The sequence below is a fragment of the Panicum virgatum genome, chromosome 8N (genome assembly GCF_016808335.1).
Source record: "Panicum virgatum strain AP13 chromosome 8N, P.virgatum_v5, whole genome shotgun sequence".
Classification (NCBI taxonomy): Eukaryota; Viridiplantae; Streptophyta; class Magnoliopsida; order Poales; family Poaceae; genus Panicum; species Panicum virgatum.
The window spans coordinates 21339460-21364815 of record NC_053152.1 but is presented as its reverse complement, the minus strand read 5'-3'; the positions used below and the strand labels follow the sequence as shown (position 1 = coordinate 21364815).

The 25356-nt window shown below is 44.5% G+C and overlaps 3 protein-coding genes across 7 annotated transcripts; 2 read left to right on the top strand and 1 right to left on the bottom strand.

The window, feature by feature from the left end:
- Positions 1-6343: 6343 nt before the first annotated feature.
- LOC120684394 (mitogen-activated protein kinase kinase kinase 3-like) lies at positions 6344-10722 on the top strand. 2 transcript variants are annotated; one of them, XM_039966265.1, is made up of 11 exons: positions 6347-6782; positions 7807-8292; positions 8388-8475; positions 8568-8630; positions 8772-8932; positions 9043-9118; positions 9216-9275; positions 9371-9478; positions 9580-9816; positions 10051-10184; positions 10259-10722. In XM_039966265.1, exons 1-11 carry the CDS (start codon positions 6448-6450, stop codon positions 10509-10511), a joined length of 2001 nt encoding a protein of 666 aa, XP_039822199.1. In that variant the 5' UTR covers positions 6347-6447; the 3' UTR covers positions 10512-10722. The 2 variants fall into 2 exon arrangements, with proteins under 2 accessions (XP_039822198.1, XP_039822199.1); XM_039966264.1 differs by having other exon boundaries at positions 6344-6782; positions 8568-8932; positions 10259-10712.
- On the bottom strand, positions 10603-12471 carry LOC120684396. Its single transcript, XM_039966266.1, has one exon. The coding sequence runs from the start codon at positions 12061-12063 to the stop codon at positions 10771-10773; it is 1293 nt and encodes a 430-aa protein (XP_039822200.1). The 5' UTR covers positions 12064-12471; the 3' UTR covers positions 10603-10770.
- A 52-nt stretch (positions 12472-12523) lies between these two features.
- On the top strand, positions 12524-18078 carry LOC120684397. Of its 4 annotated transcripts, none has more exons than XR_005679277.1 (6): positions 12524-12677; positions 13030-13094; positions 14341-14433; positions 14836-16794; positions 16895-17042; positions 17450-18078. XR_005679277.1 is itself a non-coding variant. In XM_039966267.1 (4 exons), exons 1-4 carry the CDS (start codon positions 12578-12580, stop codon positions 15066-15068), a joined length of 513 nt encoding a protein of 170 aa, XP_039822201.1. In that variant the 5' UTR covers positions 12526-12577; the 3' UTR covers positions 15069-15840. The 4 variants fall into 4 exon arrangements, 1 of the variants encoding a protein (XP_039822201.1); XR_005679275.1 differs by having other exon boundaries at positions 12962-13094; XR_005679276.1 differs by having other exon boundaries at positions 12524-12699; positions 12962-13094.
- The last annotated feature ends 7278 nt before the right edge of the window (positions 18079-25356 follow it).

The window sequence follows — 25356 nt, the reverse complement described above, 5'->3', positions numbered from 1 at the left end:
TAACGCATGGATGTACCTTATCTCTTTTGTAACTACCCGAATAGACGTAGAACTAGTTGTAGTACAAGGAAACTACGCGGCCAGGTTGTAGTTGAACTCCAACAACACTCAGCTAGGACTTTCCAGGTAACCCTGTCCCCCCAGAGTATAATAAAAGCGGGTAGGGACCCCCTCGAAACATAATAACACCTAAGGCAATACAAGCAACCTCACAGGACGTAGGGTATTACGCACCTCGCGGCCTGATCCTGTCTAAATCCTTGTGTTTCTTGCACCATCGAGCTCCAGAGCTAGTCGATCCCTTACCTACAATCCTACTGCTATGGGTATCCCTGAGCAGACTTGACGACTAAACTGTGTCCTATATTTTGCTACGACCATATAGTATCACATACAACTCAAATCATATTTTCAAGTTCATAATCTTAACCTTTATATAAACTGAAATATAATTGGTATATTAGTTTTATATCTTTAGTTCACAATAATCATAATGTAGAAGTTTCACAATTTTTTATTTGTTCTACTATATTTAAAGATTTAAATAAATTATGGGAATAAAATAGAAAGCTTTTTTTAGGGGCAGGTGATAGCGTTATCCGCCCTTAGAAATGGATTTATAGGGGCGGACTATAGCGTCACCGGCCCCTACAAATCAATTTCAGAGTTAATATAAAAAAATAGCATATTCCACTGAATCACAAGTGATTGTGTAGTGTAGTGAAGAGTAGGATACGTACATGGGTTGAGGTAAGCAGTTCGAATTATGGTTTATCTAAGTGTGCATATCTTGCCAAAAAAATTGTACCTCAATAGGAGTGGGGTATGTGGTGGTGGACGATTAGCAGGGATATTTTTTCTTTTTTATTTTGTTATTTTCAAAAATTTTCTTTAATTTTTTTCATTTTCTGTAATGGGCTCACCCGCCCCTACAAATTGTAGGGGCGGGTGAGCCCATGATCCGCTCCTACAAATATATTTGTTGGGGCTGACATATTACTTGTCCCTACAAATCAATTTTTAGCTGCAAAAACTAGAAGCGGGTAGTGCATCTACCCCTAGAAATACGTATTACCCACCCTTAAAAATAACTTTTATAGTAAAGTTATCACCTCCGGTTCCATATGTATACCGCCGCTGTACGACCTAGCGGAAATGCTCATATCTGCTTCTCTTCTAATTTTCCTATTTCCCTCTTCACATTCCTTCTCTCTCCCCGCACTTTTTCTCCCTCCCGCGCCACCCCCTCTCCTCCCTTCACTCCCCCGCCGGCTCACCTCCCCACACTGCTCCTCCTGCTTCTCCCCGCTGCTGCTCCCCTCCCTTCTGCCCCCGCGAGGCGAGCAGCGCGGCGAAGCGGCACAGAAGGGTGCGAGGGACTGCGGCATCGGGCGGGCGCGGGAGTGCGGCGGCGGCCTGCGCAGGGGAGCGGCACTGGGACGGCTCAAGGGGGAGGGGACACAATTAGCCAATCATTTCCAACAACAGCAACTCCATTTCTAAAGCATCGTGGTGTCTAGTCGGAAAGAAGTGGGCATGATGGGTACCAACCTTTTCCCTGCGTGTTACGTGTTTTGCACATGCTTTGAGGTCGTCATCCCATCCAGATGAATGCTTGCTCAACTTTTTACTTCTTGATGAATAATGTTGGATGTGGATATAAGGAGGGGGCCATGACGATGGATGGAGGTGATGCTCCCTTTTTTTCGTGCTGCTTTATCATCAAGACTGTGAATAGCTAAAGAATCTATGTAGATGGTAGTGGGAAAAGCTGATCGACCACGAGTCCAAAACCTATAAAAATAGTACTTGGGCATGTATGGTTCATGGAGAATATTCACAGAAAGTAATCCATGAAAAATAAATCAGATAAACCAAAAAGATGCAACCAATCTAACTCTAGAAAGGAAAAGGCGCATAAATTAGTTCACCCGCAAAAAAAAAGGCGCATAAATTAGTTTCACAAAATAGGCTAATTGAAAATGAAGGTTCTCTCTGAGATGGGTTGGTTTTCAAGTAGATATTCACTTGCATTGGATCCTACATTGTTCGGCTGGCTGTGGCTGCTAGTTGGTGCTGATTTGTTGTCAGGGAAAAGTACTGTTGGCTGGTGGCTAATACTGATTTGGTGTGAGAGAAAAGCACTGCTGGCTGAATGGTTTAAAAGTCAGCTGAACATAGCGAAATATAGTCACTAATGACTCGTACCCATGTGACAGTAGAGAATTCACCGTTGGTTACCGATGAAATTAATGCTGTGCTCCACATGCAAATTAAAAATGATCATCAGCGTGCACAAAAGGCTGAGTCGCCACGCAATGCATAGCGTGCAGTATTTGTCTGGCACATCACTGTAGCAACGTCCATGTCACTGCTATTAACGATGGCGAAGAGGATACCATGAAGGTGTGGGCGATACTTCGGTGGTGCATCCACGATGGGATGTCGCCAGTGATGATTTGATGACGACACAGGATTATAGTGACATGTGCGATATGTTCGGCTGGTGATAAGGCAATGGACCGATGTGATGCCAATTATGTGGATCGCATATGTGGTCATTAAGCTAAAGAGATCTAGTTCGGCTTGTGGCCTCGCCGGTCGATTGTCCATGGCGGCTTCTGACGGTGTCAACAATTCCACCGTGTGACAAGCTGGAAGGGTGTTACTGAGCCCGTGCAGAGGCGTTCATTGTTTTGGTGGCGGCCAGGGGTTGCGCATGCCACTTGGTTGCCGATTGCCTGCTTACAGCGGACCGTGCTTCACAACAGTTAGTGCGATGTGGAACTGTGTTAGAGGACGGCGCTCGTGGCAACAGCACCATGGGATGACAGGCTTGCAGTGAACCATGGCAGGTTGCTCAGCTTAGTTAGGACCTTTCGGAGCGGTAAAATGTTTTCCTTGGCTTGCTGCTATGGCGGCGATGGCTTGCGGTGAGGGTGATGCATGGAGGCAAAGCCAACATGCGGCAATGGGTCGGCTGCTTGCTAGAGATCTTAGGGTGCGCGACATTTTTGCTCTCCACCCGACAGCGACTTCGAAAATGGATCCGGGGCGCGGATGCTGTGGCGGCCGTGGCGGGGCACCTGTGCGTAGTGTTTTTTCCTTGAGGCGACGAGAGAGAGGTGGAGTCCAACGATGGATGCGGCGAGGTCCCGGTGCGTGATGTTGTCGTGGTGGTGATTGCGAGGCAGGCTGCGAGTGGCCCGGATATGGTGTTTTTTTCACTCGGCCGGGTGAAGTGTGATGTTGCGGTGGTATCATGGCGACCGGTCCTACATGGAGGTAACTTTCTTGGTGCGGTGGTGTCGGCCTCCTTCGATACCTATCGATGCTTGGTCACGCCTGAGGTTTCGATGACTTCAAGAGTGTGGACTGTGGGTAGGTGCTGTGGTAGTGGTTTTAGCTTTGTCGCTGTCGTTGAGTGAAGTGGTGGTTCTATTGTGTAGAGTTTGAGTGAAGTTGTGTGGTCATGTTGATATCCCAATCCAATCAACCAGTGCCGTTTTTGTTGTTATTTCGTTGTGTCCGGTCTGAATGTTGCTCCTTCTTTTTAATATAATCGGCAACTCTCCTATCTGGTTCATTTAGAAATATAAGCTAAAGAGAGTGGAATAGCGAATTTATTATTGTTCCCACCTGGATTATTAGTCCCGGTTTTCATACCCAGTCTCAGGTCCTAGTCCTAGGTGCAGAGTATTTTTTTTTGGCGCTTATAACATGAACCCGAGATCTCTTGCCTCACGCATAGCTTCTTTACCACCTACCTATATAATACATGTGACTATTAATTGGATGTCTTTCTTTTAAACCAAGTTGTGAAGGATCATTTGGTCCCGATTTGAGTCACCAACGATAAAAAGTCATTTTAGTCCATGTTAGTGCCACCAACCTAGACAAAAAAGGGTTATTCTTTAGTTCCTGTTGATGTTACTATCTGGGATTAAATATTAAGGATTTTTAGTCCCAGTTAGAGCCACAAACAGAACTAAAATAGTGACTTGTAGTTCTGATAGGTGGCTCCAACCGGAACTAAAACTTCTGCTGCCTCTTAGTCTATGGACCCATGACTAAAGCATTTATTAGTTACAGGCCCAACAACAGCCAAAACTAATATCAATGATCAAAGACCATTTTTATACTAGTGCATACTGAATCCATAATGATCTTGTTGATGGGAATATCTGTATGTGTTCCAATTGAGGTGACAACCATGCCAGTTGTATAAAACACGTCTTACTCCACTCCGGGGCGTATGATGACGCCTTATTTTTACAATGCAAAAGTTATAAACTACTCTCTTCGTTCCAAAATGTTGTTCATTTTGACTTTTCTAGATTCGCAGTGTTTGTTATGCATCTAGATATAATATTTATCTAAATGTATATCAAATATTATGAATCCATAAAATTCAAAACAAACTGCATTTTAAATGAAAGGAGTACATTAGAGTACATTAGATTGAAGCTTCGTCCTACAAAGTCTATTGGTTCTGTACCCTGCAAATACTTGTGCCTCCGGACCGGATGTAGTAGTGATTGTTTCTTTTTTTTTTCTGGCAGGTCAGATGTAGTGGTATTTCTAGCCGTATCTGGAACCGTTTCCCTTTTTCTCCTACTGCTCTGTTTACGCACGCAACGGACACGGCCGGTGCACTGGGCCCAGCCGAAGGTTCTCCTCCCCTTCCTCCCATCCGGCGTCCGGGACTGCAGGACGTGATTCTTGTGCGGACAAGAAGTGAAAACATGTGCTGCAGTCACTAGCTGCCTAATACTAGCTAATTACTTCGGCAAGTAGCTTTCTATGTCAATTTTTGCCAAAAAAGAGAGAGAAAAGAACTTTATATATCAATGGCTGAACCATCTATCAGCCTCGTCGCTAATTAGTGCTCCTACAAATATAAAAAGGCTCGCATCAACATTGATGGTGAACAAAGTATTGGATTGTGTTCAAAAACTTAAATCAAACACAAAGTACGATATTTATAGGGTAAGATGCTGCTTTTTAAATTAAATTAAGATGCTCGAGGAGATGCAATATTTAACACATTACAAAGAAGATGGTCAAGTATCAGCGAAACATCAACCTCTCATAAAGTGCACATGAGACAATTGGTACGTCCGAATTATTTTTACAGGGAGTTAAGAAGTCACGTAACACTATAGCAACAAATCATTTGAAGCAACACCATGTTTTTCCAAAGCGGATCAGAAAGTAACTTGTTTCTACACATGGAGTGGGGTCACTGCACTTTTTGACCCGCACCTAAAATGCATTTTAAAGTGCACATGAGACACGGAAAGTCTAGCAATTTTCGAACACTCTCGCCTACACTAGATTTCAAGTTTCAATTGGTATTTATTTTTTGATTTTCAAACTTCAAGAAATATACGGGCGATATTATTTTATACCTTTTTTTAATAACTTTGCATATATAAAATTGCTAAAAGATATGTTTACGATAATATCATATAATACTAATATGTATGAATTTTTTACATGAATATATTTTGGGTGCATCTGATTTATTAGCAAAATTTATAAATTTATCGCTATTATTATTATTATCACTATTCTTCTTTAGAGGGTCCCAATTCTAATCTTTCGTGTCGGGCCCAAAATTCCGAGGACCGGGCCTGGCTATATATTTTGGGATGATAGGATCCACGTATACCAACATAAATAAAATCTCATAGACGTACCGACTGATCGGCACAAGAGAATGGATAACTCGCGAGCAACATTTCTTTTATCACTAGCTCACCCATCAACCCTCCACCATCAATAATAACACCCCCTTCTAAACGCAAAGCGGCATCTCGACATCACAAGCTACCAATTTGAATTATACTACTACTCGAAAAAAACGGAGGATGAAACAAAACAAGAGTAGAGAAAAAAAATAAAACAAGGACGAAACCGAACACTAGTGCGCCGGCGCGGCGCTTGGCACCTGCAGAGCGATGGGATAACCCCACTCCACCACCACTGTGCGTAGCAGCCAACCCAACCCAACCCAACCCGCCGGACACGTCAGCCTACGCCTCCCGTCCAGTTGTCGCCCCCCCGCTCCCCCACCATCACCTGCGCAGCACGACAACACCCACACCTGGCCCCCACCCGCCTCACGGGCCCCGCCTCCGAACCCGGGCCCACGGGCCAGCCGCCCGCCCCAGGCCGGGCCCCACCGCGCGGCGCTACGTGTGCAATGCTGCGCCTACGCGCACCCCTGGCGGCGCCGGCTGACAGGTGGGCCCCGCAACGGCGGCCCCGGTCGTTGCAACTTGCTCAAGAGCTCGCGCCCCCCGTCTCCTCCCGCGTGTACGCCTCTGCCTCCCTCCCTCCCTCTCTCTCTCTCTCTCTCTCTTCTCTCTCTACACACACAGCGCGCAGCGCTCTCTCTCTCTAGACATCTTTCTCTCTGCGAAGGCACCGTGGAGCGGCGGGATGCCGGCGGCTTGGTGGAAGGGCAGGGGCCGGTGCAAGTCTTCCAGCAAGGCCGGCGCCGCGGCGGCCGGAGAAATTAAGGAGGCGGCGGGGAAGGGGAAGAAGAAGGCGAGCAGCTTCGACGAGGCGCTGCTCGCCACGGGGGCCCGCGGGAAGCAGCAGCAGCCGGCGGCGGCGGTCGTCGGGCTCCCGCTCCCGCGGCCGGCGTCCTTGCCGTCGCCGCTGCCGTCCGCGCCGGCCTCGGGCTCCGCCTCGGCGTCCAGCGGCGGCGGCGGCGGGTCCTCGCTGGGGTCCTCGGCGGCGTCCGACGAGCAGCTGGATCTCGGGGTTTACAGGTGAGACGCGTCCGCCGCACGGCGTGGGGGTGGCCGGTTGGCCGGCCCTGGTGGTTTCGGTGGTTGGTTTGGTTCACGGGGGAAGCGTTAAAGTTGGGCGGTTTGGTGGTGCTGTTCCCGTGCAGAATTTGGTGTAAAGTGCGCTCATTTTGGGGGGGCCAATCATGCTGGTGTTCCTGCAGCTTGTTATTACTTTAATTTTGGGCTGAAGTTTCGCCGTGGACGGCGTCAGAATTTGGTCCTCTGGTTGCTTGCTTCCGTGTTTTGGTTGCCCTTTTGATGGAATTCAGAGCAGTCTGGGGGAGTGGAGTTGTGCTATATTCCTGAAATCCTGATGGATTTGGGTGTCGCGAGATTTGTTTTTTCTTCAGTAATTTGAAAATATTCGATGTTTCCTTTGTATGAGTACTTCGTTGCGGCGACTTTGGAGCTGCAAATTTGGTGTTTATATCTGATCGTTTTTCAATCTCTATGCGTGCTCAATTCAGATTTCAGAGTGGTGTCAACTGTTCGCGGCCTGAAATTTGTTCCATCTACAATCCAATTGCTGCTCTGAAATCTGGTCGGTTCAGACTGTATTTCGGCTGTTTGGGGAATTGGTTCAGTTGGTTTACGGTTTCTATTATCCTATTGACAAGGCGCTTTTGTTGATGGTGCTTCTGAAACTTGTTTGATCTTCTTGCATTTGGGTAAATTTCTGTGATGAATTTGGTTTTGCTAGTCTAGTTTCAGAGATAGGAAATGGATACCTTTTCCAATTCTTGAGCAGTATTTAATCCAAAAAATTCTACACTTACCCATTTTTAAGATATTTTTTATGATGAGAAAATATTCCCCTTTTTCTCTGTCCTTGCATGATTACAAAGGTAGGAGGCAATAGTTGCCCAAGGAAATAATTGGGGGTCTTTTGTAACTGTTTGGGATACGAATCTCCAGGATGGAGGAACAAAGTACTGCTGTTTGCTCAACAGTTCAAATACATGCATTACAACTGAAATTTGTTTCTTCATGTCTGATTTGACAGGTTGTCAGAAACAAGTTGCACTCTTCCCGGCAGAACAGTAGCAATCGAATCTCGGAAACAAAGTCATGTCGTAGCAGAAGGGCGTATTTTCACAGATAATCAGGCTTTGGAGCATCCCCGATTTTCTGAAACCTCAGTTTCACCAAGGAAAGAAATTCACCTTCAAAATTTGGATCTTGCAAATGATCGAACTACGTATTGTCGTGGTCGGAAATCAACAGAAATTGTGTTCAGTACACAAGTGCCAAGCTCTCCTCCTAGCTCAAGAGCACATCACTATTCAACCTCCCCAGTGCCACCAAGAACGTTTGGGCAATGCCAAGCATCTCCTACTGCATGGCAGGATGACTCGCGAAGCTCAAGCTCACCACAACCCCTTCCCCTTCCTCCAGGCTCCCCATGCTTGCCTTCCCGTTCTCTACAGTGGAAGAAGGGGAAGTTGCTAGGTAGTGGAACCTTTGGGCAAGTATATCTGGGATTCAACAGGTGCATAGCTTAATCTTGAAGCATTATATTCTCAGTCAATTTCTTTTACACTTCTATGTCATACTGAGTTATCATTCAAAATGTATGTTTTTCAGTGAAGGCGGACAAATGTGCGCAATTAAAGAGGTTAAGGTCATTTCTGATGATTCTAACTCAAGAGAGTGTCTCAGGCAGCTAAATCAGGTAACTACATATGGAACTAATGGATATATCAGCATCAGTCTGCTAGAAGAATTTGTAATCTTTATCCTACTGACACTAATTTACATGTACAGGAAATTGTGCTGCTGAGTCAGCTGTCACATCCAAACATTGTGCAGTACTATGGCAGTGATCTGGTAATTACTGAACTAACCATGATCTTCTGTGATTACATAATAACCACAATGCTCATGAGCAGTACAGTTAATGTGTTGAGATTAAGCATTGTGACAACAGGCATATTCGTATTAATATGTGTACTTCATACCACAATGCAGTCTAATGAGACACTCTCGGTCTATCTCGAGTATGTTTCTGGGGGCTCTATCCATAAGTTACTTCAAGAATATGGTCCATTCGGGGAGACAGTTCTTCGGAGTTACACAGCACAAATCCTTTCTGGCCTTGCATACTTGCATGGGCGGAATACAGTGCACAGGTATTTGCCAGTCATTTACATCATTAACACTTCAGATACAATTTTCTTTCCTCTTTCATGCAACTGCATATCACTCTTACTTATCCATGACTGTTTACCTTTTCTGACAGGGATATCAAAGGGGCAAACATACTCGTCGATCCTAATGGTGATATCAAACTTGCCGACTTCGGTATGGCCAAGCATGTAAGTAATATGCTCTGTCGTTATCTGACAGTTAAATTGTTAAATACCTCCATTCCCTTCATATGGTTTTTAGTAACCATTAGCTACATTTACGCAGATATCTGCGTACACATCCATCAGATCCTTCAAAGGGAGCCCTTACTGGATGGCACCAGAGGTGAGGCTACTGAAGTTTAAATTACTTATCAATTCTTTTCTATTGAACAGTCATCAACCGAAGTCCTCAATTTTGTTTATGTCAAAACTTTTCAGGTCATTATGAATAGTAATGGCTACAGCCTTTCAGTTGATATTTGGAGCCTTGGCTGCACCATTCTTGAGATGGCAACAGCAAAACCTCCTTGGAGTCAGTACGAAGGGGTGAGTTGTTGACATATTGGATCTGACCTTTTACATGATTATGAAATTATGATGCTTCTCCTTCCATTGATTATCTGCTAAGATTTGTATTGTTTCCACAGGTGGCTGCAATATTTAAGATTGGGAACAGCAAAGACATACCTGATATCCCAGATCATCTTTCTTCCGAGGCGAAAAGCTTTCTGAAACTCTGTTTGCAGCGTGATCCTGCTGCCCGCCCTACAGCTGCTCAGCTAATGGATCATCCCTTTGTCAAGGACCATGCTACATTTCGGAGTTCCAGATCTGGCATCACAATGGATGTGTTTCCTACTTCAACCGAGGGAAAAAACACCGTGGTACGACTCCCACTTACTGCTTATAAGCTATGAGTTATGACTAATACTGTGAAATAGCTGGTCTGTCTGAGATCTGCTTGTGCTCCGTATTAGAGCTAGATGGACAATAAGCCATGTATAAATATAAGAAAACTGTAAACATGAACACAATTATTACAATCTGTTATGTTGATCATTTTTTTCAAATTTCAATGTGTGCTTTCATGATTTCTTACCAATATGTTTTTCTTTCAGGCACAGACAAGCATTGCAATTTCATCATACAGAAGTTTATCTCCTCTAAGAGATCCTGATACCGTGATAAGGAGAAACTTGCCAGGCCCAACATCCCCCATTCCTTCAACATCAAATCGCAGGATTGCAGCTATGTATGTTTCTCTTTCTGTCTGAGTTATCAGAAATTACAACTGTTCCATTGTATAACAGATATTGTTATGTGCAGAAACCCGTCCAATGTGAGGATGAATATGTCCCTGCCTGTTTCTCCTTGCTCTAGCCCGCTACGGCAGTACAGGCAGTCCAACCGAAGTTGCTTGCCATCGCCTCCTCACCCAGCCTATTCAGCTGGAGCAGCCAACTACAGTCCTATCAACAATGCGCTCTATCTAATGCGACCAAGCAGCGGTCACACGGACCCATGGCTAGAAATCTCTCAGTTGAAAACACAAACTTTTGATTCCCCAAGAAGATTGTAGAGGTTCCAAAAGGAAGTAATACTTTGTATACAGGAAGGAAAGAAGTGTTCCATAGATTATCTTTGTTAGAAAAACCAAGGAACTCCTTTTTTTTCGCCCTTTCTGTATGTATCTTTCACACATGATGCAGTCGCATCGCCTTTGTACAAATTCAGAGAAGAGCTCTAGTGAAAAAGAATAGCAATTCAGATGGCACCTGTATATGCTTTTATCCCCCAAATGGCTGGATTTTGCAGAAAATGTGCTGCACAAAAGGGATTCAGGGTAATTGGATCTGATGCACATGGAACACATCTCCCCTGTACGTCACTGCCTTCTCCTCAACACCAAAGCCCCAGAGATGCCCTTGCAGCTCTAGCACACCCTTTGAAACTTCATTCTTTTTCTTGACGACAACATCCTTGCCACTGTCATTGGCAGCATCAAATTCAGTATTTGCAGCGTCCCAGACAAACCGGAACACGCCCAGAGCGCGGCTCAGCTGCTTGATGCTGCCCCTCACCGCCAATTCGTCCCCGCCGGTAATGAATTTGGCGGCGTGAACGGCGACATCCCTGCCGCCCTTGCCGGACACGCACTTGCCGACGTGCACCTCAATGTCCCGGACAGTGCCGTAGAGGTAGAAGAGCAGCAGCGTGTGGAGGCACCGGGAGGAGTGGCCCAGGCTCTTGGACAGCTTCCTCTGCACCAGGCAGTCCTGCCGGCGCGCCTCCTTGAAGGCGATGTCGCGCTCCATGACGACGTCGCGTATCTGGTACAGCCCCTCCTTCATGGCCTCCACCTTCTGCGCGTGCCCTGCGAGCCGGTCGTCGGTCTCCAGGCTCCTGGCGAGGTCGGTGAACATGTCCAGCACCTCTTGCCACTTCTTGGCCGGAGGCGGCGCTTCCGCCGGCTTCTTGAACGGCGTCGGGCGCATCCAGGACGGCGTCGAGGACGGCGCCGCGTCGGCGGTGCCTGACAAGAAGCGGGTGCAGGCCGACGCGATCTGCTCGGCCATCTGGGTCGCCGGGGACGGGCCGTCCAGTGACGCCATATCGGCCCGCAGGTCCCCGAGCACCGCCTCCAGCGCGCCCCGCCAGACGTGGTGCTGCGTCACCTGCGGGCAGACGGTGAGCCGCACGCTCTTCCGCCGCTGCGCCGACACGCCCAGCACGTCGCAGATCCGCGTCAGCGAGCTCAGCGACGTCCCCTTCATCCTCGGCGGCGGGTGGCCCCGGCTCGCGGCGGCGGCGGCCGCGACGAACTCGCCCGCGAGCGCGTCGAAGTGCGCCGCCCGCGCGGCCGCGTGCGGGCAGGCCACGAGGGACCCCGTCGCGGCGTGCCGCGGGAGGCCGCCCGCGTGGTCGACGCCGTCGAGTGAAGCCGCGTGCCGGAGGAGCCGGGCGTAGGCGGCGCGGAACCAGCGCCGCGACGGCGGGGCCCGCTCCTGTTCGTCGTCGTCGGACGAGAACGGGCCAGGCGGGAAGTGGATTCCGCGGTGGCTGCCCGGATGGAGCACGCGGAGCGCGGCATTGGAGCGCAGCAATGGCCCCAGCTTGGTGCGGCAATCCATCGAACAGGTTGTGTGCGGCCTGGGAGCCTTTCCGTATGCAAGCACACCGCTCTCGATCCAAGGGCCTTCACGAAACAAGTCGTTGGAGACTTGGAGTCTTTGTTCCTGTTGCGGAAATACCTGATTCTGTTGGGGGCTTTTATGAAAGAAATCTTCACCCCTTTGCTAGTTTCTCGGCGGGCCGTCGCGGCGGCGCCCTCCAGCGACGAATGCCGGCGCCCGGCGCCCTAAGAAGGTACGCGCTTGTTCGCTTTCCTTCCCTTTCTCTCCCACGCAGACCGCTACGGACAGGCGTACGGATGCCCTCCACCGAGATTTACTTCTAGGATGCGGGATTCAGGCAACAACGGCCGTCACGATCCACCAACGACTTGTTTCGTGAAGGCCCTTGTTTCGTGAAGGCCCCATCATTCCCGGCTACAGAAGTTTGTCCAAAACCAACTTGAGTTCAAGGTAATGCCTCATATCACATTCTTTCTGAATAGAGTTACTGATTTCTTACGCCTGACGCTCTATGTTCAATTTGGCTTCGACTTTATGTACTCCATTAAACTTGGAGATTGATGGGGCGTTATTGCTTATTGGAGCTCTGGTTAAGATAGTTGCCAAACGAGGTGACGATCTATTTTTTTCGAGGTTACGATGTTATCCTTTTTTTTTTTAGTTTCTATGAATTTCTTGATTCTTCTTGATTGCATAGAGTGGGTAATTGATTTCTTCTATTTTAAATTGATGGAAAACAGGGTAGCATACTAGCATGCAGGACACATTGTAGATTTCTGTCTCAGCTTTGATTGGTTTTAGATAGTGTTAGGCTCGTACAACTGTACAAGCATTACAAATATCAGTGACTCAATTAATGCTTCTTTTCTGACTGACGTTTCGTTTCAAAATGCAGATAGCTAGAGTTGGGCACCACTGATGCACTAGATCTAATCCACGCATATGCTACATCTTTATCTGCAGAGTTGGTTGTTGGAGTCAGGATGGAGCTCCACAGAGTTTATTAGTGATTCTTGCTGCGGAACTTGGTAGGACCTCCAGCATTGTTTCACTGCTGACATTCTGTCCTGTTGATATGCAAGAATACAATTTATTTCTACTTTGCTGTGTCCGTTGGTATAGTTTCCTTCAGTTGTGAATTCCACCTTTTGCTGTGTCCTTTTTATAGTTTCCTTCAGTTATGAATTCCAAATGGCCGAGTGATTACTCTCTATAACACAAATTATAGCAATTTTGGAAACAGATGTGATCTCCAAAATGCAACATTGACCAATAATTTAATTATTATAAAACCTATTATCATTGTACTAATGAAGAACTTTTAGTGCCAAATGCACACACAGAAAATTCTATTTTTAAAATCTGAATCTTCTTGGTCATTGAATTACTGATAGCCAAAAGTTTAAACATTTTGGGCACTTGAGTTCCAAAAGTCACTTGTTTTAACTTTTAGATGAAGAAAGTTTCACTTCCAATCTCTACACCAACTAGGGATGACACTGAACTCACAAACATCTATGGTAGGAAGACAGCAGAATTTGTATCCTGGTACTCAGAAGTGATGATTGTCTTTGTTCTTGACTGAGGGAGTGTATATTATATATTTATACATCACAAAAATAGATTCAACTGCAAATTATGCTCAGTGCCTAGTGCCTCAACAAACGAACAAGTGTAAAGGCAAGTAATATAACAGACAAACCATAAAGTGTAAATGGCTACTAGTTTGATAATCTTTGTTCCTGCTCTTGTGCATTCTTGTTTTTGGAAGAGGCACTGGACCTATGTACAAGGCCGTGTCTGATGTCTCTCAACATATCGTTCACTTTGTATAACCCTGAAACTTGGGTTGGTTGTATGAAAGCTTAACTCAATAGATCATCAAAGCAGTCCGCTGCAACATTCTCTGTGCTGGTTTTCCTAGCCTTGTCGCTGATTGCACCATTGTGCACCCACAGACGTATCAAGTCCTCCTCTTTGAATTTCCATTGAGAGTATGTGCCAAATACAGCAAAGCAACTTTGTAGGTGGTGAGGCAGAAGCTTGCAACCTAGAATGAAAGGTCTTACCATGGAACCGGGTGCAACTAATTGCTGACAGTGTCTCAAGATATTGCACCAGTACCTCTCGTTGAGATTCTCTTAGTAGCGCTCACAATTTTTGTTGCCAATGGGCTGCACCCTCTTAAAGTCTCATAAAGTCTCAGCAATCTTTCCCAATAGCTAGTAACTTTCATTATTCTTCAGGATGTTCACCACCTAATGCATTTTTCAGGAACAGGCAGCCAAGGTCTTCCATTGGCAAGAATTCTACATGAAGAATATTACACCTGTCCATCCTGCACGCCATGTGTTCGTATATATAGTGGTAATTATGACCTTGCTTCCTGTCTTGCTACTCCCCACTAGTACTATGAGTATGCCATCCACTGCACGGGGGTAGCTACAAACACCATCAAGAACCAGTAGAAATCTTTCTGTTATTGACCTTGCTGCTCTCCTGTAGACCATATGTGCAATATCCCTATCAATATTACCAGTGAACTCCAGCTTCTTGCACAAGGACCTCATTATGGCTAATTCTGTAGAAAGATTTTCTCTACAGCATACCCATATGACCATTGAGAACTGGCTGTTCACTATTTCATTTTTGCAGACAAGCTGTGCTAGGGTGGTTTTACCTACTCCTTTTCTCCCCCATATGAGAAGTATATAACCATATGGAATTGATGACACGACTCTTGATCTCTGACCAAACCTTTTTACATAGGTACTATGGATCTGGTATGCAGTTGGTTTCAACAAGAAGTCAATGGCGTGCTGCATCTCTTTGATTCAGTCGATGACCCTATCATGCATGGACACAGACATGATGATGAGTCGATGCACCACAGGCTTGTTGCACTCAAATTTGAGAAGCTCAATGAACTTGAGAGTGCCCGCAACAGCTATTTCAACCTTCTTAACAGTGTCATCTATGCTAATGGTTGTTCCCTTGCATGACAGATACAGTGCAGTAGCAACCTTGATACGTTTGAAAGTGTTGCTGGAATTGACTAGGGCAGAACTCACCTCATCAGTGCGATATCTCCAGTCACGCAGCACCCAGCCTCCTTCACATGCTGCATCCTCAAGCTTACTGATCCCGTGGAGCAGCCATGAGTTCGTAATGGCCCGCCCTTTGGCTGCCTCCAGCCTCCAGGGCAGCATGGATTGTGATGAGGAGCTGCCGCAGCTGCTGCAGTTTCTCTTCGATGCCATTCTGGTGGTTGTACTTTTCTACCAAGGGGGAGATGATTTTTTGGAAAATCTCTCCTGCAACCACTGAGCAGATAACTTCCAGCAGATCCACCATCCTTTATTGCAATATTTGAGATCAATGATAATAGAGCCTTGAGTAGTTCTATTGAAGACTCAAAGCCAAACATTTGCTAACTTATGATGGAATGGATGAGCTCAAATCGTTGACAAACAGGGAGTCAAAGAAATACCTATTTCATGTATCCTTTTCCAACTTTTATATTTATAGAAGATAGTATAATCCCTTTTCAAGGGAAAGATTATCTTGCCAGTTACTACTCCAAGAGAAAAGTGCACTACTGGTTCTTTGTATCAAAGATCTTGACAGATGTCTAACTGTTGATGTACTGATGTATGCACTGGGTAGTTTCTTTTCTGAAGCTTCAAATAATGTTAAAATATGTGCAGGAAAGAAATATTTGTGTGTCTTTCTCATGCCCCTTGTGGAGGCTTGATGGATGGATTTTTTTTTTCTTGCTGAATTGTCCTTAGTGTTACTTTGATACTATCTGTTGAGATGTTGCTATCAATCCTGTACATACTACATAAGGCATACGATACAACATTCTTAGTAACCTTCTGAGGTTTTTCATAGCTACCACTTTGCATTTGAGATCACCAATTTGGTGAAAGTACTGGTGATTAGGCGTCAGGTTTCAGCATTGATTATGCAGGACCTTCTTAGATTGCATTATGTATCTGATGCAACTCTTGGTAAACTTTCAATATACATAGTGAAATTTACCACAAAATTCATTTCCACCCAGTGTGATGATCCACATGATTTTCCCAGTACATCATGAAGTCAAAAATAATTAAAAATTTGCACTCTGGCATATAATGCTTTGTTGTTTTCCTTGGAAGAATAGCAATTTCCAATTCCTCTTGTTCTTTTCTATACCTGGAACTTTCTCTGGTTCTTCTTTCAGCTTGATGATATCAGCACTGATGTTGTCAAACATTGACACAAATTGGTTACTGTTAGCATTATGTTAGATAGGTCCCTAATTTAACATCAAGGGGTTCACTTCATTTAGCCACGATGTTTCTTTTGGTGATATGATGGAGATAAGGAAGTTATTTTTTCCTGTAACTGTCCGTAGTATTGTTGACTCACTCTCTTACCTTATTGATAATTTCAGGTTTCTGTACACATGGGAGACCTTTCCATCAACTGGATTTTAGCAATCCATGGATTCCATCTAGTTGACTAATTCTGAACAATATACTCAGGCATAGGCCCCTCGGCAATCTTTGGCTGCTAACTCTGGTTTAACAATCAAGGATTCCATCTGAAGTGCTGCAAAGTTATGATCTAAAAGAGACACCTGTCAAGTGTAATAGATCTGATCGCTAAAGTTAGAAGATTGTTACTTTGACATAGAAAAAGAATCACAAATAATAAGTGGACATTGCGCTTAATATGAAGGTCTCTCCTAGTATCATGCAATAATTTACTGGGTAGGTTGTGATGCACCTTTTTGAACCATATTGAATAATTAATTTTCTCCATCTACTATTGTGAGCAGGAACCATATCTTGGAAGGCTTTCCTTCAAGCTTCAGCAAATACAAATTGTAATTCAAGAAGCTATGACATTAAACGGAAATGAAATGGTTAAATTGAGAAGAAACAAACAGCATTAGGAACTACCTGGGTCTCCATCCATTCTATCAGGTGTGTTATTGGACAAGTTAATTTCAATAAATCCATATCTTTTAAGAACAAGAACACTGGAGTATTCAGAAATAGTGCAAAATACTTTTGTCAGTGTCAGGCCTCCCTAAGAGTCAGCTAAATGCTGATTCACAAACCAACAGAGGAAAAAAGAAATCTAAATGAATAATGTGCAGCCTCTGAACATAATCATTTGTAAACACAATATCTTTTGTTCCAGCCAGCTATTACACAACCAGCTCCACATGGGGCATGTTATTGTAATGTTTCAGCTTCTATAATAATATGATACCTGCCAAGTTTCAGCATGCATAAAGAAACAATGTTTCAAATTGATAGCAACGACTATATGCATCATATTGATAACTTGGTAATTCAGAGTAGTAACTTTCTTGATTCCAATCCAGTGTAAACAGGCAGTGGATGAGATATGAAGGTATATCGTTAAAGATCCAATTACTCACAGGAGTTCCGTCATAAACTAAGAGTCAGAGTGTAGAGGTGTATGTGGTTTTCTTTAATGAGATCCTGTAAGTCTCGTTGCTGGTTAGGGCAGAATTTATGAACTGCCAAAAAATTATTCAAGCATAGGAGGAACTGGGTGGTTAATCAGTATGCTGGGCACTTGCACTATTGACTTTCAGTGAAACTTGGCTCTGGATCACTTTATTTGCAGAAACTGAAATTTCAAGGGCAGGGTACTACTGATTTGCACATTCGTTTCAGGAATGCAGCTGGCTTCAGAAGATGGCACTACGGCTCTGTTTGTTTTTGCTTAGTTTATAATCTAAGCGTGGCCGAGAGAAGCGAAGATTTTCTCGTTTCTCGCTTCTCGTAGTTTAAATCTCTGAAGCGGATTACCACAGAAGCGAAAATAAGCGAGGCGTTTGGTGGGATTATCGCTTATTTCCACGGATAAACCGATTATAATCGGAAACAAACAGGGCCTACATGCTCTTGTTGATGGATTTCATAATTGTGGGTGCCATCTATCACGTGAATACTATATAAAAACGGAAGTGACCATTTAATAGTATGCTGCTGCCAATATGCACAGATGTTGTTATTATTGATAGCATACTAACCTACCCTGGTCATGTATGATACTTTTGATTAAATATCCACAATTTAAATTATAAATATCGTTTTTATTTCAGTAAATTAGGTTATGAAATCTCATTATTTGAAGAAACTGGACTCTTAAGGCCATGTTTAGTTCTTTTACGTGTAAACTTTTCGAAGCATTTGGACATACATTTGAAGTAGTAGACGTATACTAATAATAAAACAAATTACAGATTCCGCTTGTAAACTGTGAGATGAATTTAGTAATCTTAATTAATCCATCGTTAGCAAATATTTATTGTAGCACCATATTGTCAAATCATAGCGTAATTAGGCTCAAAAGATTCGTCTCGCAATTTACACGTGACTGTGCAACTGTTTTTTTTATTTTGTCCATATTTAATGCTCCATGCATACGTCCAAACGTTCGATGTGACGTTTTTGGCCCTGTTTAGATTCCAAAATTTTACACCCAAAAATATCACATCGAATGTTTGGAGACATGCGTGGAGTATTAAATAAATCTATTTGCGAACGGACCAAAGGTCCGCTGGCTAGCTCCAGCAGTGGCCGAGCTGCAAACCAGCGTTCGAATCCCAGTTTGGGCGTTCGCTGGTGTCGCACGAGGGGGCCGGGGTGTGTGCGTGTGTATAGATGTGTGTGCGTGTGTAAGCCCCGGTAGGCGTGTCCACGGACTACCTGGCAGCCCACCTGCGTTGAGCGTGCGGTCAGCGTGGGTGCCCAACTTGAGTTCTTAAATGTCGGCCAGTGCTCCTGACAATGTTCAAAAATAAATAAATAAAATCTATTTACAAAACTTTTTGCACGGATGGATTGTAAATCGTGAAATGAATCTAATGAGCCTACTTAATCTATGATTTGCAACAGTGATGCTACAGTAACCATCCGCTAATTATGGATTACTCATGGAATAATTAGGCTCGCTAGATTCGTCTCATGATTTACAATCCATCCGTGCAAAAAATTTTACAAATAGATTGTATTTAGTACTTCGAAATAGCAAGATTCCGTTTCAAAAATTTTACCCCTAAAGATATAAACACTGAATAAGGCAACACCATCGACAACCAGAGTTAAAGAGTGGCAGCAGGTCACTGAACAGACTGATGTGAATACTTCATGCTAACATTGTCTTTTTAAGATGGCTGGTAATACTACTTAGTAGTTACAAACGGCTACAGTGTTACGAATCTTTCCTCCGATACGCTTCCATGCCCTGCTAGCCCTCTGACGAAGGGTGGTCTTCTCTTGTCCCGTCAGCAAGGTGCCCGTTGGGGAATCGTAGCTTGCGGCGTGACCTGTTGAGGCTATTATGTAGGCGTCATAATGGGTGAAGCTGAGCCGTCGTATCCACCTATTATGGCAGACTGACAGGCGCGGCGTGGGCGGCGCCAGCAGCCCCACTATGCATCTTGGTAATACGCGATCAATAGTGCCCCCTGGTCAAAGAATCGCCTCGGCTTCTGCTACATCAATGCGGACGTCCTCCTACCGCAATGAATACAGCGGTAGGTGAACCTTAATATGGAGACCAAGTGGCTTTACATACGTGTCTGTGCTTGCAGACACGTGGCGGCTTCGGACCTCCCCGAGGCGGAGTGTCGATTCCTTCCCTTGGCGAGGGGTCCGGTTACTATACCGGGGGTCCTAGACCCCAAAGGGGGTCCGGGATTCCGCGGGGACCTGGACCTCCACGGGAGGTCCGGAGCCTCCGGCTGTTCGGGCTGAGCGTCTGCTTCTTCCGGAACACGTGGTGCTCCCGGACCTTTCCCAACCAGAGGACGGGTCCGGGACCGTTGACGGGTGAACAGGGCTTCCGGACCGCAGGGGTTCGGCTGCTGGTCATAGTTAAGGATAACTACAAAGCTCTTCTTGCCTGGACATAGCAAGAGGGGGTACCCCAGTCCTGGGGTACCGACAGTAGCCCCCGGGCCCACCTCGGGAGAGGTACGAACCCGCGGGTGGGGCCTACTATCGCGATGTGTTTCCACGCAAATTTGATTGCGTCGGTGTGCTCATGTTAAGAGCGGGTGCTCCGGACCCCTTGGAGGCCGAAACACCGGTTGTCAGGTCCAGGTACTAGAGTGCTCTCCACAGGGCGTCGAAGGTGTAGGCTTAGGGTGCGGAACCAAGCTAAGCAGCTACACAGACTTCGGATCGCTCAGGGAGCGAGCACCATTTCCCGGACCCGGCTCTTGGCGACCGTGGCGAGTGGTCTCCGCCGGAGCGGGCCACCGGAGTGGACTTGAGTCGACCGTGGCGAGCGGTCTCCGCCGGAGCGGGCCACCGGAGTGGACATGAGTCGACCGTGGCGAGCGGTCTCCGCCGGAGCGGGCCACCGGAGTGGACTTGAGTCGACCGTGGCGAGCGGTCTCCGCCGACAGTATTCATTCTATGCAGATCACGCAAATGGCCTATTCATGAACACGGGACTACAAAACTGGCTGATTTTCGTTGAAGCATTGTAAACAACCACCATTCTTGGCTTCTGCCACTGTATCAAACAAAACTAGTATCATGTTTATTTGTCGTTGTGGATCTCATCTGCCATGCGAAGAGTACTGCAGCCAATATCTACCCGCTCTCTGAACACAGATGCTTGGTACACCAATATCCTGAAATTCAGGTTGATTCAAGGATACGAAGGATTTCGGATTTGAAGAACGAGCATGGCTTCAGTTGGGGCAGAATTGAAAATGGCTAGTGGGCCAATGTGTTAAGGTTACGCAAATGTGGACGTGGGCCAGCCAAAGAAAATTTATCTGGAGTTTTCCTCTTGACAAGAGAAGAAATTAAAGATTAAACTCTCGGGTAAAAAGCTCCGAAGTACCACCAGTAACTGCCAACTATTTTTCTGAATGATCAGAGGTGATCAATTACTGTGCTCTGAAACCATGCATGCTTTCCTTGACAAGGCATTGCCAGAACAGAACGGCCACTCAACAAACAAGCACCATGCACATGCTTATGCCCCCTGCAAAGAACAGTAAATGGTTGGCATCACTGTTCAATGATCCCTGACACCGGTTAACGTTGGCACCAGTTAACGTTGGCTGCCCCCAAATGGCACCTGGCCGGCGTCAAACACTCCTGGAACAACCACACCATTTCTGCATATGTTCATCAGTTGGGTTGCATGCAGAAGTGGCATAATATATAACGACGCGGCTCACTGTTGCTTTCACGCATCCACTGGCAAGCATGGGTTTCCCTGCTGAGCATTGGTACGGTTTGGTTTCCATGGCTTCAGGGTAACTGCTTGGAGCCTTGTGCTTGGCTTTATCTCGCCGATGGAGATCAGCGGGAGGACCGGTGGTTGCCTGGGCGGAATCCGTGAAAGGTTTGTTTGCTTTGGGGAGGTGTAACTGACACTCTTCTTGCAGGCAGTGCTGTGGGGAGAGGTGTTGAAGTGAAGCTTGCAACCAACCATCTGACACTTTTTGTTTGGATCGTTTCAGTTGCTGCTTGTTTGATTGGCTGGTTGCTCCATCAAACAGGTATCAAGCAGAGCTCTCAGCATGGCGTGTTCTTGTTTTTTTTTTGTGTGGCAACGGTACGAAAAAAACTCACCTTGACAAAAACAGCTTCAAACAAGCTTTCAGAATTTTGGGGAATCAGCTTGAAAACGCTGGGTATAGTGAAAGGTCAAAGGTAACATGCATTCTCTGATTGAACCCTAGGCCTAGCTGGTAGTAGTTTTCATAACGATAAATCTAATAACACTTCGAGAGCCATACTATGCTGTAGTAGCCAGCTGATTTTTCTTACAATAAATCTTTTTATTATCCAAAGGTTTTCATATATACTACAACATCAGAAGACAGATGAGAAAAATTCAGCAACCAAGTTTTACAAGGATATAAAGGTCTTTGACTCCTGCATGCCGGAGTCTGCTCCCTTGCACATACCTGAACCGAGAAGGCGAGCACCTTGTCTGACGGTCGAAGTTCAGGGCCGACCATGCATCCCGCCGGCCCCACGCACGTGTGTGTTTGTTTGCCTTTGCAGGAATGAGAGAGCGAGAGAGGAGGGTGGTTGGATGTAGTCGATTGTCCTGAGCAAACAAGACTGGCTTTGTCCAACCTTGTTCAACTAGATGATCAACTACTCTTGTGTGCGTGTGTTCTCACATATGCAACGGTTAGGTCTGACTTGGTCACTCCTGAGTCTCAATCCAGTTACCACTATTTACCGGCCTTCCATACGGTACCAAATGAGAATTGTATTTATATATATAGATGTTATATATATACGGTACGAAATGAGAATTGTATTTATATATACGACCAAGTCCTGTTTGGCCGCAATAAGGTTGTGTCTGTAACTGTTTTTTTCTTAATGAAAAACGTGCTCAGACACGGTCACGAAAAAATAGTTTCAGGTTCTACATTCGGTAGTTATGGTGAACTGGAACTCTTCCTTGAGAAAAAAGAAAATTGTTTGTTGAACATGGACTCATAACAACGACTTAGAGTCTAACAAGGCTTAACTACTTCCATTAGAAGTGGATAAACTAAATGAGATTTTGTCAAAGCTGATCGAATCTACGCAAGCAACTTCCTCTTTCGTTGTCCGTGTCCAAGGCAACATACTACTGCTAACGACCGAATAACTGCCGATGTGAATGAATATAAAGTTATTTTTATAGGACAAATTACTGTTCTAGCTGCTCCAGTGGCACCAATCTATTATTATGTATGGCTCATATATGCATATACCTCCATCCTAGATTTTTTTTGGTAACATTATAGTCGGTAAAGACACATATATTACCAGTGCCACAGAAATTAAATGAGTAGTGTGTTTCTAGCGCTTTTCTCATGATAAAATTACACAAAGGATCTAGATACCGGTTCTGCTTGATCACTCCAGAGCCCACAAAATATATATATCGACTGTTGAATCTACACAGAGTTCAAATCGAGTTAGTGCTTATGCTTTTTTTTACTTACCTGACCATAGATTTTCATGTGGCACGTGCAAAAACAAAAACAAAAAAAAGGTGGTTTCAGAGGTGCGTGTTCTGCACTGCAGCTGAACTGGTCAGGTCAGCCATGCCTATATATAACAACAACACAAGAGATGAAATTCTTGAGTGTCCTTTCCAACCTCAGATAGCAAGCTACTTAATCTGATTGATCAAATTCATCCATCTAATGGACTCGATTGTTACAAGCATGAACTGACGAGGAAACTTTAGATGACCACATATATATTCACTCTGATGAAAAACTCTAATATAATTCACCATGCATGGATGCAATGAATCGTACATACAAGCATGCTTCCATACATCTCTCAATGCTCTTTTAACGCGTGCATCCAAATCTCTTAAGTAGTTGTGGCATCAAGTAATTTATACCTTAACTTGTTAAGAATGTACACGGAAGCATGTACTTTGGTGAGTTCGTTTTCTTGTTATTCCCCTCTCTTACGGTGATTGGTTGTGTGTCGTTCTCAATGGTGAAAAATCTTCCATGGCTTTTTGGTTTTGGATTGGACCCTGCGCGTTGTTTCTCATGCTTACATCACATCCCACGCGTGCGTGCATGTTTTGGCTATTTCATCCCCTGCTGCTGAGTCAAGAAACCATCTACTATCACACTTGGACACTAGTACTATTGGTGCTTGTTTTCTAAATTAAGCCTACTATCACAATTGGACATAGTACTATTGGTGCTTGTTTTCTAAATTAATAACAGCGCATCATTGCATATGGATAAATAACAGATCCAGTAATTTTGTTTTGCTTTACAGCGTCGACAACATTTCAGGCATTAGCGCTCCAAGTGTTGGTTTTATTCTAACAAGTATAAACATAAATATATTATTCTTATTGATATTATTGTATTTTGGTTGTAATATAGTATTATCCCAATCCCATAAAAAAATGTAAATAACTAGGACTAACGAGGCCATCAATTTTGCAGACGATTAAATGCAGAAGTCTTAACGAGGAAGCTAAGCTTAAGCAGATGAAGATGGATGATATGACTATGAGTTTACTAATAATAGATGTAAGGCTGTGTTTAGTTTGCGAAAAAGTTTGGATTTCGGTATTGTAGCATATTTCGTTGTTATTTAACAATTAATGTCCAATCGTGGACTAATTAGGCTTAAAAGATACATCTCGTATGAAACAGTTAAACTGCGTAATTAGTTATTTTTTTCAACAGCTTTTAATACTCCATGCATGTGTCCGAAAATTCGATGTGACAGGTACTGTAGGAATTTTTTTGGGAACTAAACATGGCCTAAGCTCTTCAATTATCGCAACCTAATTTTCAAAGCTCGCCATCTTTTACCAGCCAGAAACTTATGCCACACTTCATTGATGTTGTGACAATACAACTTTCTTTCTTCATGAGCTTGACAACACCTTTGGGTAGTTAACAAATCTTTCTGGAAACTGAATCAATTCCAAAGCAACAAGCTAAAGCTCCATCGCCTTGACGCATGCCAGGTCAGACTGACAAGCTAACCAAGATTAGGTACTAAATTATGGTGTATATATTGCCTGCGGTTGCAAGTGCATTGTCACATGTTTTCTTGAGCGGAATTAAGGACCTAAATACTTATACAAGTCTTTGTTAACATGTCTTGTTATGTTTTCAACATCAGTTATCTCAAAGGTGAAACTACTTTGACTTGAAGACATAGAGAAGCTGATATTTATTATGCAGCATATGCTAAGGAAGTGCAATTACTTCATTGCATATACCTGATTGCCAATGAAATGATCACTAATGAGTTATACTTCGACTAGGATTAATGTGTCAGCAACTGTGCCTTACTCAATGATAAAAAGAAGTACTGAAAAAAATAAAAAGGACTAAAGATGTATGCACTTCGATGTACAGCTGGGATGCCTGTTCGTTTAGTGCTCACTCTATCAAATTTCCAGTATTGGGTTGCTTGCTTTTCTGGTACAAACATTCTCTATTGTGTTGGGACCCTATTTATGTCTTGTACTACGGAACGAATTTTAGCCATGGTTCATTACTTTTGAGTTAGTTAGCTTCCTATTTTTTGTTTCTATATAGAATTGCATTTCCTCACCAGAACTATAACAAGGAGCCAAGAGTTATGAACTTTCTATTTTTGGAAGTATGGTTGAGTAGTTGAAGTGCAATCAACCACTTACCATCCATCTTGGCCAATGGAAATAATGTTGAATAACTTGGGATACTTTGGAAGAGGTTGTTTTCGCTTTCTATTTATTGCACAT

Coding starts and splice junctions, on each gene's coding strand:
- LOC120684394 (XM_039966264.1), top strand. CDS start 6,448: ATGCCGGCGGCTTGGTGGAAGGGCAGGGGCCGGTGCAAGTCTTCCAGC. Junction 6,783..7,806: donor CTGGATCTCGGGGTTTACAG/GTGAGACGCGTC, acceptor CTGATTTGACAG/GTTGTCAGAAACAAGTTGCA. Junction 9,119..9,215: donor ACTTCGGTATGGCCAAGCAT/GTAAGTAATATG, acceptor ACATTTACGCAG/ATATCTGCGTACACATCCAT.
- LOC120684396 (XM_039966266.1), bottom strand. CDS start 12,063: ATGGATTGCCGCACCAAGCTGGGGCCATTGCTGCGCTCCAATGCCGCG.
- LOC120684397 (XM_039966267.1), top strand. CDS start 12,578: ATGTTCAATTTGGCTTCGACTTTATGTACTCCATTAAACTTGGAGATT. Junction 12,700..13,029: donor GACGATCTATTTTTTTCGAG/GTTACGATGTTA, acceptor CTTTATCTGCAG/AGTTGGTTGTTGGAGTCAGG. Junction 13,095..14,340: donor GATTCTTGCTGCGGAACTTG/GTAGGACCTCCA, acceptor TGCATTTTTCAG/GAACAGGCAGCCAAGGTCTT.